The sequence below is a fragment of the Sardina pilchardus genome, chromosome 12 (genome assembly GCF_963854185.1).
Source record: "Sardina pilchardus chromosome 12, fSarPil1.1, whole genome shotgun sequence".
NCBI lineage: Eukaryota > Metazoa > Chordata > Actinopteri > Clupeiformes > Clupeidae > Sardina > Sardina pilchardus.
In genome coordinates, this window is record NC_085005.1 from 5436335 (window position 1) to 5449006 (window position 12672).

Here is a 12672-nt window from a genome sequence, read left to right on the forward strand (position 1 = left end):
ATTGGCTAAAAGAATATGGGGTGATGCGAGCGGGGACGCCAAGAAGTGTGCTTTAGGTATATAAGATGAGACCCCGCCATCTTAGGTAGGACGTTCATCGGGATCCCCAGCGGATGACACCTCACCTTCTCCCTATTGTCTTGACTGTCAGCCTGAAACTTTGTTTTCGCTGTACTATCATTGCAATATGGAGAATAAAGATCAACAGTCTACAGAAGTCTCCTGTCTGTATTGTCTCCTACGGACGCTTTGTTCCGGAGTGCTATTTAGTATATAGTTAAGTGTTAAGTATTAATTAGTGATAATGGATTCGCATAGTGGAACATTTTTTCCACGACAATAGCACTGACAAGGGAGGCACTGAGGGTAAGTCCACGGATTCTTGCCAATTAAACATTACCGTAATTTCCCAACAATTAGCCGCAGCTTATACATGGATTTAGCAAAAGGGTCATTCCGTGTCAAATCACCCAGTGCCGGAAAGTGACCCTCTCCGAAAAAATCTGAAATAAATCACAGGTGTTTGTAGACTAGACCTATGCACAAATCTGAAATAGTATACCTGGATCACTAATGGTTTAAAATCTACAGCCCTTTGAAGCTTCAAGTCATTTTAAGCATTGTGGTGAACAGTCCTTTTTGGTCAACTTGCAACGTTATTGGTTCTTTTGGTATTTCACACACATCAGTGAAACTATGTGAATGGAAGCACATTTTCCTGTTGAATTAAGAAATCTAATCAGATGAGACGTGTCTTGTGTAATTTCCCCTCTGCAAAGCTCTGAAAATGGCTATAAATTCATTATGTGAAAAGACATCATCACTTTTGAAGGCTTCTCATTCGAAAGGTATGTGCCACAAATTTCATCAGGTTTTTTTCCCACTCATATATGGACTATAAGGTCATGTCCATGCATCAACTTTGGTTGTAATCGTTGTCATATTGTCAGAGCATTTTGTTTTAATTGGGCTTGATTTTCAAAAAGCCCATTTTCGTCCTATCATTTCACCATGTGGACAGTTAACAGGATTGTTTTTAATTTTACCATATCACATTCTGTATGTGAGGATCATCTGTCCAAAATTTGGTCTTGTTGCTGAGTTTCTTTATTGGAGATATGATTTTTGGAAAATATTCTCTATAAATCCACTGAACTTGCATTGGATCTGCAGTACTACTTTGCACCACATGGGATGCTCTTTTAATACAATGGAAGTCAATGGAAGAGTAAGAGATTCACTTGTTTGCTGCACATATCCAATCTAAACACACATTTTATGGTTCATAGTTGAATTGCTCCAAGTAATGATTGCAACATGAACAACATACTACTCATAAATAAATCTTATTTAGCTAAATAAACTGATTAAGCTAAATATACACACATAAGACTGACTGATCATACATGCAGCAAGAGGATTTAGCTTGCCATCTTTGTAACAGTTTTCTACACCACCATAGAAGTTGGAAAATGAAAGTCATGAACATATTCAAGAAAAAAGGGGTTTCAAGAATTCAGTGCATTATCAGATGCAGAAAAAGCGTCAGATGCAGTTTAGAGCAGATATTTCACTTGATGAAGATGACCATGCATGTTTCCATCACATAAAAGTTTTAATCAAAAGGTATGAGGGCTCAAAACGCTATTGCCTGGATCCAAGACGCATTCATGAAAAGGAGATAACTCATCAAGTATCTTGTATGTATGATGACCAGTCAGTCTTATGTGTGTATAATTTGCTTGATCCGCTTATTTTCTCTAAATAACATTTATTTATGAGTAGTATGTTGTTCATGTTGCAATAATTACTTGGAGAAATTCAACTATGAACCATAAAATGTGTGTTTAGATTGGATATGTGCAGCAAACAAGTGAATCTCTTACTCTTCCATTGACTTCCATTGTATTAAAAGAGCACCCCATGTGGTGCAAAGTAGTACTGCAGATCCAATGCAAGTTCAGTGGATTTATAGAGAATATTTTCCAAAAATCATATCTCCAATAAAGAAACTCAGCAACAAGCCCACATTTTGGACAGATGATCCTCACATACAGAATGTGATATGGTAAAATTTAAAAAAAATCCTGTTAACTGTCCACATGGTGAAATGATAGGACGAAAATGGGCTTTTTGAAAATCAAGCCCAATTAAAACAAAATGCTCTGACAATATGACAACGATTACAACCAAAGTTGATGCATGGACATGACCTTATAGTCCATATATGAGTGGGAAAAAAACCTGATGAAATTTGTGGCACATACCTTTCGAATGAGAAGCCTTCAAAAGTGATGATGTCTTTTCACATAATGAATTTTTTAGCCATTTTCAGAGCTTTGCAGAGGGGAAATTACACAAGACACGTCTCATCTGATTAGATTTCTTAATTCAACAGGAAAATGTGCTTCCATTCACATAGTTTCACTGATGTGTGTGAAATACCAAAAGAACCAATAACGTTGCAAGTTGACCAAAAAGGATTGTTCACCACAATGCTTAAAATGACTTGAAGCTTCAAAGGGCTGCAGTTTTTAAACCATTAGTGATCCAGACATACTATTTAAGATTTGTGCATAGGTCTAGGCTACAAACACCTGTGATTTATTTCAGATTTTTTTGGAGAGGGTCACTTTCCAAATTGGCTGAAATTGGGTGATTTGACACGGAATGACCCAAAATTCCTCAGCTTTGAGGTTTATACAGGGGGCCAGTTAATATGGTTTCGTTTCTTTTAACTTGCATAAAACACTGTCCTGCGGCTTATACACAATTAGACTTCTAGACTATGCGAGAAATTACTGTATACTTTGTTTAATGCCTTGAAAAAATATGTAAATGTACACTTAACTGCTTAAACTATGTAGTTTAGCAGAACTTTGTTCCTTATAACTACCTTTTTTATTTTTGACATGTGTCTGTTCTGTTCGTCTGATGTTGTTATGTGTGATGCAATACCTACTTATTACCAGATAGAATTACTGGCAAAATGACAATCATGCCTTGTTTATAATGAACATTTAAAGGGATAATCCGGAGTGAAATGCACTTTAGATCAATTTTTCGGACTATTGGGGGTACATACGTTGAGTTGACACCAAAATCATGTCATTCGGATGTATTTTGAGAAAGTTCGAGCTCACCGTTTTTAGCCAAAACTCGTTAGCCTGGAAGTGACCGGGGCGTGTCCTTTCGCCCCTACAAAACGCTATTTTTATACGTCTTCTACTGTTCCAAACAACACTACACTTACGTGGTAGTGAGTAGAGGGTCTCTTAAGCCAAACCGAAGTATCCCCACGTCTTTATGTGGTCGGATAGAGAGTCCAGAATGAATTTAATCGAGTCCGTACCTTTCCGGAAATGTTAGTAAAGTGTTGTTAAAACGTTGACAGCTGCAGCATTGACATTTCCGGAAAGGTACTGACTCGATTAAATTCATTCTGGACTCTCTATCTGACCACATAAAGACGTGGGGATACTTCGGTTTGGCTTAAGAGACCCTCTACTCACCACAACGTAAGTGTAGTGTTGTTTGGAACAGTAGAAGAGGTATAAAAATAGCGTTTTGTAGGGGCGAAAGGACACGCCCCGGTCACTTCCAGGCTAACGAGTTTTGGCTAAAAACGGTGAGCTCGAACTTTCTCAAAATACATCCGAATGACATGATTTTGGTGTCAACTCAACGTATGTACCCCCAATAGTCCGAAAAATTTATCTAAAGTGCATTTCACTCCGGATTATCCCTTTAACGTTTGTATACTGTACATACATAGGTATTATGAATAATTGTATAATATGCAATATAATGTGATGTGTTGTATCATTATACATACTGTACAGTACTATGTGTCTGGTGAAACAATACAATAATCAGCCCTACTGTATGTCTGCCAATGTGTGTGTTCCTGCTCTGAACAGGTCATAAGATGAGAGTGATTGTGCATTGTGGTGTGATAGCTGCCCTGCTCCTGTCTGTGGCCTTGGCACAAGATGACTACAGCTCCATGCTCAGTGAACCCAATGCTGAGTTCGCCTTCACTCTCTATAAGAAGCTGAGTGCCCTACCCGAGTTGCAGTCAAAGAACATCTTCTTCTCCCCACTGAGCATATCCATGGCTCTGTCCATGCTGGCTCTCGGAGCAAAGGGTGACACTTTCAACCAAGTGTACATGGCTCTTGGCTATGCTAGATTGCCAGCTCAAACCGTAAATGAGGCCTATAAGCACATCTTTCACATGCTGGGCCGCAGTCGAGACTACATGCGGCTTGATGTAATCAATGCTGTTGCTGTTCAGAAAGGAGCCGAGGTCATGGATAAGTTCATGGAGGATGCCAAACACTACTACGAAAGTGAGGCAATCTCTGTTGATTTCTCTAAACCTGATGTTGTGAAGCAAGAAATCAACGAGTACATTGCTAAACATACCAACAACACCATCACTGACATGGTGAAGGAGGTAGACCCAGACACCCTAATGATGCTCATCAACTGCATTTACTTTAGAGGTATGGTTCAAGGCACAGTGAAGCAACCTTGATTTCCTTTATGCTGGGGATTCATAACCAATGACATTTGTGTGCTCTCCAGGTGAATGGAGGAAATATTTTGATCAGGACGGAACTACAAAAGGAGACTTCCAAGTGGATGCCAACACAAAGGTATCGGTAGACATGATGCGGAGGCAAGGCTCTTATGCGTTATACGAGGACAAAGACAACTTCACCACTGTGCTCAGACTCCCATACCTCGGCAGTGCATCTATGATCATCGTCATGCCGGACGAGGGGAAGATGAAGGAGGTGGAGGACTCCATTTGCAGCCATCATCTCAAGCACTGGATGCAAGCAATGAAACATGAGTAATGTATTTGTCCAATGACATCACACAATTTAATAACAGTTTCAGGCCGACATTAAAGCGTAAGTTTGGCGGAAAATGAAAATAAAGCTATTTTCTGAATGAAAATACATCAACTAAGCCGTGGAGGAAGTAATTTTCATTCATCACGCAGTACAGAGCTAGCACGGGCAGCAGCTACCGTCCAAACTCGCTAACAGTGGGTTAGCATGGGGCAGGAAGCCACACGTTTTCAACATCGCATTTTTAAACCACTAACATTGCTCAAAACAGCGCCAAACCAAGTCAGCAGCTTGCTCTAGGTGTCTACACATAAAACGAAGCACCAATCAGTCTGTAAACGTCGGAATAGTTTGTATACAGTTAGAATTAGTTTGAGACAGCAAACCCATCTGAAGCACAGAAACGTCACGCGAGATCTCACACGGAAGCACGGGAACTATTGTCGGAAGGGACTAAGGGTAGACAAAATCACATTTTTAAACCACTAACATTGCTCAAAACAACGGCAAACCTCGTCAGCAACTTGCTCTAGGTGTCTACACATAAAACGAAGCACCAATAACTTGGTTCACGAACCCAACGTTTATAAAAGAAGACTGTTATGAACACTTACCCCTTCCAGCTCCTCATGAAGGAAACTCCGTGATTATCACTGTAAAGACGTCACTTTTCTGAACCAATGAGGGAACAGAGAGTGGTCGAAGGAAAATCCGTGAAGCAGCCGCGCGCTGTTTGAGACATTAATTGATAACCCCTGTTGAATCCTAATAAAGCTGACTCCGCCAAATTTAAAGAAGGTCTAGTTCAAAGTAACATTATTCTCAGGGGTCAGGCTGGTGAGCCTGGTGGTGCCTTCGAAAGTAACATTGTGAATTATCCGGGATCAGGCTCATGTGGGTCATAAGCGTCTGATCATTACTATTTACTGTGTATTGCCACAGACATTCTTACCGACCCTGTATCGTCAGGAATATGCTGAGGGTCCTATTCTCCTCCACTGCCGGTTATATTCGGGCGGTTCCCGACGCAATCATTGTTACTAGTTTCCAGAAAGGAATGCAGAGGCTGCCCCGCTGACTCGGATCACTATATATGTCTACGTGCTGACCCACAACCACATGCTATGCACAGAGGGTTCTGGCTGTGCTAGGATGCGATTACTCGATGCAGATTTACCATAGACATTTTAATCTATGGCGGACCCCGTAAACAAAGCGACCCACCGCTTCATAATATTACAGTCAATTTCAAAGACAACTTGCCTTTTCCAGTGTGGTTAACTCCTACGGTGGCGGTAGTTAAACCCTAGCCATCCATTACGCTAGCACGTTACCTGGGACCGGACACAGCCGTATAAGCACTAATGGCTACGCGGATCAGCATAACAAATTTATTGGACAGGTACAAGCTAGTCATCCAACACATTACAGAAGTACATCTAAATGCAAAGTGTGAAAGTTACTTAAAACAGGTTCAAGAAATACTCAAGCTAAGATACAAAAACAGACAGAGAATGAAACATACTTTACCAGCTCAGAGGAAGATGACTACACACCGAAGTGTGGGAGTTCATAGCTAATAGAGACTCCATGAATAATGTTTTGTCTACCCTTTTATAGGCTACAAAGTTTGCGATTGGTTCACAGTGACAGGGGTTACATGAATGGAGATCACATGATGAGTACTGTAGGTGAAACTGAGACCATTGTTGTAGTGAAACCACTTGAGTAAATCAATCAAGACGTGACAATACATTTGGTTACATTTCCTGGTCCAAGTTAACTTCTGAGGACTTTGGACAAACGTGTGACAGGAGGTCCACAATAGGGTATCCGCCGTTCATTCCGACATACCAGCACTCCGACATTGACGTCCAATTGTCGTAGTGGAGGCATGTCTCTTTATGGGAAAAAGTCCCACCACTCCGACATTTTTTTTTTTTCATGGTCGCAGTGGCGGTATTTAACTTTTTTTTCAAACAACGTGCCATTCCGACATGAGGTCATTAATAGGCTATTAATGTCATAACTATATCCAATTGTGTAAAATATAGATTCACATTTAAAATGTCATTGTGAAGACTTCTTGATATGGTTATTATGTGTCTGTTGCGTGCGCGACTCGGGGAAGTGAAAGCAGTTCTGTACATGGCAAGTTGTCATTATTCGCGGACTAAATGAAGCTGAATTAAGTTATTATTTTGCTGTCACTTCGTCTGTTTTATGGCCTAGAACAGGCATCACCAAATGGCGGACCGCGGTCCGGGTCCGGACCCAGTGACGGTGCTGTCCGGACCCGTTGAAATTGTCGGCCTAATATTATCAAAGAGCATCGTCCGTAGCTAAGCCAATCAACTCGATTGTTTACCTTTCAGCAACAGAGAATAGGCCTAGCGGGAGAGAGAGGAGATGAGAGAAAATGGCTTGCTCAAAAATGATGGTGAAAACCGAACTTTTAAAGATGAATGGACGGACGGACCAATACGTTCGTGCTGCTGTGAATATGCGCTGTGAAACTGTGGCGACGTTAGCGTGCGTCACTGAGATCAAACACGGGTCGTTAGAGGAAAGGTAGGCTACACGCAGAAGTCCGCAGTGAGGGCAAGTAAAACTTGAAAAGCACTCCGAGAGCTAACAAACAGAACAAACGCAAACCCCGATGAAAACATTACTTTCCTCGGCGGAGGTAGGATAATAATTATCAAATTGAAAGCACACTATGACAGGTCTACTCGTGTGATCACGCATGCATGTACAGGCAAATTAGTGTTCGTTAAAGATTGCGTGGATTTTGATGCAACACAAAAGAGCATTTAGCGATGGGACAGCAGCTGTGAATGAGTGCTTAATGCGGCTGCAGAAACTTTACAGATCCCATTGTCAGCTTCAACAACAAGATTCAAGAACATCTGAACTATTAGCAGAGGATACTAGAACGCAGTATGCAAAGGTCTTTTTTTTCTTTTCTTAAAGATCCACTTTTATTTTATTCAAAAGATTCGGAATGTTTTACATTAGGCCTAGGCTGCTTGAAATAGGCCCTAAGTTCAGGCTGCTCAAAGTTATTTTGCACTTTATATTTATTCTATTCAGAATAAATTCAGTGTCTGTTGTCTGTCTTTCTTGAAATGTAGGCCTAGTAAAGACAACTACAGTATTGTTTTGCATTCAAGTACCATTCAAGTTAAGACTTTTTGGTATGTTACAAGCATATTACTTTGAAAACACTTGAAATGTAACAATACATTAAATAGGCCTAGAAATGTACATGCATTATTGATTTTATTAACTTCAGGGTAGCCTACACTATTTTCAGTGACAATTTAAGATTCGGACCTTTGCCGGGAGGACATTTTAGTAACTGGACCTCTTTGAATTTTAATTGAATACCCCTGGCCTAGAAGGTGTATTTGGTATCTGTGGATAGCTCTAGCTCTCCTCTTTTATCTGACATGCAAGCCATATCTTTTTGACCATGGTTTCACGAGTAAATCAAACGAAAGTAGCGGTAGCCGAAACTATATGACATTCTTATTTGTTTGTCACTTCGTCTGTTTGTATAACACAAAAGGATCAATGTGTTTGGTATCGATGGAAAGCTCTGTTTCTCCTCTTTCATTTGATATGCGTGTCATGTCTGTACGATGCCTGGTCCCGGAGTAATTTAAGCGAGAGCAGTGGCTGCGTGGGTGAACGCAGAGCAATATAGACTGTAAATATGATATACTTTGATTTAAATTCATGATTATATTTTATTTTCATACTTGATCGTACAGACACGTGTCTAGTCTCGTTGGAAAGCCCCGGTTCTGCCCTTTCATGCAATATAGGTCTCATCTCGATGTGACTAATAATCGTGGAGCAATGTAACAGAGAAGAATGGGTGTGTTTTTTGATGCACTTTGCGTCCGTCGGGCTCATAGGGTCCGTTAAATTGACTTGGAAAAAAATAGGATTTGTAAATTGTCGGAATGGGGGTACTAAAATGTGTCGGATTGGCAGCATGTCGAAATAGCAGCATGTCGAAATAGAGGCATGTCTAAATGGAAGCATGTCGTAGTGGTGGCATGTCTGAGTGGCAGCATGTAACCCCACAATAGGCCCACACTCAGTAACTAATCAAGAGTCCATATATGATTGAAAGGAATGTCATCAGCCTGGGAACTTAGATCCTTACATCTAGCAATGCTCCCGTGTGAGATCTCGCGTGACGTTTCTGTGCTTCAGATGGGTTTGCTGTCTCAAACTAATTCTAACTGTATACAAACTATTCCGACGTTTACAGACTGATTGGTGCTTCGTTTTATGTGTAGACACCTAGAGCAAGCTGCTGACTTGGTTTGGCGCTGTTTTGAGCAATGTTAGTGGTTTAAAAATGCGATTTTGAAAGCGTGTGGCTTCCTGCCCCATGCTAACCCACTGTTAGGGATTTTGGACTGTAGCTGCTGCCCGTGCTAGCTCTGTACTGCGTGATGAACGAAAATTCAATACTTTCTCCACGGCTTAGTTGATGTATTTTCATTCAGAAAATAGCTTTATTTTCATTTTCCGCCAAACTTATGCTTTAAAATCAGTGTGTGCAAACATGAAATTCGGGAACTAAGTCTTTCCATCATAGATAGACTATTACTTATGCCTGGCTGTTTCTATTTCAGTGAGCTGATTGTTCACATGCCAAAATACTCCATCTCGGGCAAAATCTCACTAAAAGATACCTTGGTGTCAATGGGTGTTGTCAGTGCCTTTTCTAATACAGCCAACTTTACCGGAATGACAGGCGAAAAAGTAAAAGTATCAAAGGTACGTATATGACATATGAAACAGTAGGCTATAGCACATGAGGGCATGTTTTGTGTTGAAGTACACAATTATAATTGATGGGTAATCAGTCCTGGTCGTCTTCAATCCATTGTTTTATCCATTCCATGTTAAGGTGGAACACAAAGCTGTCCTCAATGTGGACGAGAAAGGCACAGAAGCATCCGCAGTCACAACAGTGGATTTTAAGTTATATGGATCATTTACTCCGAAGCCACTGAAAATCGATCGGCCTTTCTTAGTGTTCATCACAGATTATAACACCAAAAGTATTCTGTTCATGGGTAAGATCACTAACCCTGCAGCCGAATGATCACAACATCTGACTGTACTGTGCTGTCACGATGTGAAAGAGAAAACAGAGAAATGTGACATGTTTTGAAATACATGTAATAAATATTACATGATGGACAACAAAATGTAAATATGAGTTTATTATTTGGTGCATACAAATATAAAGGCTGCACTCGATCTCGTTTTGTCAGTATTTCCTGAAGGATAATGCAAAACAATCCTCATTTTGACATATTTTCACCAACTGGATTTTCATGGGCTTTTACTATGGTGTTTAGATCACTAATTGAAATATAAAAATGAGAAAATAAATTCTCTTGCAATTCGTTTTTGGGTCAAAACTTACTTTGACTGGACTATTTATTAGAGACTATTTATAAAGTTTATTAGAACTTTAGAACTTAGGTCCACTCACTAAAGTTTGACTGACAATTTCATTGACCAATCAGAACACCAATGTCAACGGAGTAGCTTTCATTGATCCCGTCAGGGGGTCAGGATTTGACTGATTAGCTTCGCCGATTAGAAAGGCACTTCCTCGTCGCCATTTTCCAGAAATACATCATGTCCGGTGCCGTTTTCCTCATGCTGATTGGTGGCAGTTCCACTCAGCTCATGCACGAGCTTATGGGGCATGAGCTCTCCTTCTGTACCTTACGTCAATCAGTAACCTGGCACTTAATTGGCTAAGTAAAACGACACTGGAAACAAGCCCCTTGAAACGCCATGTTGAAGCCTGAAAAAAGCGTTCAATTTCGCCAATTTTCACTAGCCTAGCATTCCCATTGAAATGAATGGGGGCGGGATTTGTTCACTTTCTCCAGTTCTTATAATACCTCCATGGACCCTATACCTTTCATGTCTACTCTGATGGCATAAGCTCACTGTGGAACTGTTGATGGTTGTGTGTGTACCGGTATACTGTATGTGTGTGTCTGTCTGTCTGTCTGTCTGTCTGTCTGTCTGTCTTTGTGCTTGTATGCTTGTGTTCTTTGGGTTTGTGTTCATATACTGCATGTCCAAATCTCCTCTATTGCTAGTCCTTGTGTTTTGTTTGGGGGAGGCTCTGGCTCCAGGTCTGTTTATTGGTGCATTAGTGTCAGCCAGATGAATGGCAGTAATGGAGATCTCCTCCCGTGCCACAGAGACCAGAGCAGGGGCCAGTCTGCCCCCACAACTGTCACAGGGAATATATGGCCCTGTGAAAACCCAGGATTTTTACATGGCTGCACGTTTCCTTTTCCCTTTCCATTCACACACACACACACACACACACACACACACACACACACACACATACAAAGACACACCACACACATACCTCCCCACACACACAGACACAGTTACACAATACACACGCACAGGCATACACACAGAGAATTACAGACACACACCAGCACATACTGTACACACACATGTACACAACCCAAGGTCAGTGTTTGTGTGCCTTTGTTGTTTAGAATCACCCCATACACAGCGGCCTGAACTAGGACTGATCCCTGATTTGATCAATCAAGTTCACCAAATCAAATAACCAAAGCTCATTACTGAAACTGTTACCTTGTAGCCTGCTAACTAGCTAAACTCTGTCCAGCAATGTGTGTGATTTTCACTGTTGGCATATAGCCTGCTAAGTCCAGCACAACAATGTGTAGGTCCTAAGCAGTTGGCATTTATCCTGCTGTTAATTAGGGGAGCTTACCTATGTTCCCCAGGTCCTATATCCTACCTACACTTTGTATGGGACTGGGGAACATATATAGGAGCCTTTTTTTCTTACATTTAAGAAAGGGTCCTATGTTCCCCGCTTTTCCAAAAAAGGGTCCTTATGTTCCTGGTATGTATTGCGACCGAGGAGCATATAGGAAAACCGGGGAACATAGGACCTGGGGAACATAGGGATGACCCCTTAATTAGCTAAACCCAGTACAACAATGTGTGGGTCCAAAACAGTTACCATGTAGCCTGTTAACTAAACCCAGTACAACAATGTGTGGGTCCTAAACAGTCCTAAACAGTGGCGGTCAGTTGTGAATGTTTGCAAATTGCGATGGGGTGGAGAAAGGCACTCATGGTTTGATAAATACCATGTAAACTAAAGACAGTGTGCTGTCTGCAGGTTGGTCATGGTGCTGATAACGATACGTTCGCAAATGTACGTACTGGCCCTAAGTGGCTTTTTGTCCACCTTCAACAGCAACGTCAAATTCCATACAAATGTTTGTCGTTGGTATTTGTCTAAAGTATAAAGAGATAAGAAGCCAGCCCAGTGTTCTTCTGGGTTACACTTCTGTCTTGGAGGACGTGCAGTGTGTGCTTGATGTCTGTTTTGATATTTTAAGACAGTAGTCATTGTCAGCAGCCATTTTGTTTCTCCAGAGAATTTCTGTGACAGATTTGACTTTGTGATGGATCGATCTGAGAGTGTGAGAGGTGACAGAGTAGGCCTAGTGTGGCTCCAGACTTACATCTCACCTCTAGAAAGTTATAATCACAACTCACATGGCAATCTCTATCAGTAACCTTCATTCTCTTTATCTCTCTTTCTCTCTCTATCTTGCTCTCTCTGTGTCTCTCCCTCTCTCTCTCTTTCTCTCCCTCTCCCTCTCTTCTGTCAATCTCCTGCACTGTAAAATGAATGTGGCAGCTTGACAGTAAGCGGTGCACCGGGACTCTGGGAAAACAATAAACTCAAACA

General features: G+C 41.1%; 1 protein-coding gene across 1 annotated transcript; it reads left to right on the forward strand.

Annotated features, from left to right (window-relative positions):
* The first annotated feature begins 345 nt into the window (after positions 1-345).
* On the forward strand, positions 346-9993 carry LOC134097996 (alpha-1-antitrypsin homolog). Its single transcript, XM_062550948.1, has 5 exons — positions 346-366; positions 3921-4508; positions 4591-4861; positions 9518-9662; positions 9796-9993. The coding sequence occupies exons 2-5, from the start codon at positions 3929-3931 to the stop codon at positions 9991-9993; spliced, it is 1194 nt and encodes a 397-aa protein (XP_062406932.1). The 5' UTR covers positions 346-366; positions 3921-3928.
* The last annotated feature ends 2679 nt before the right edge of the window (positions 9994-12672 follow it).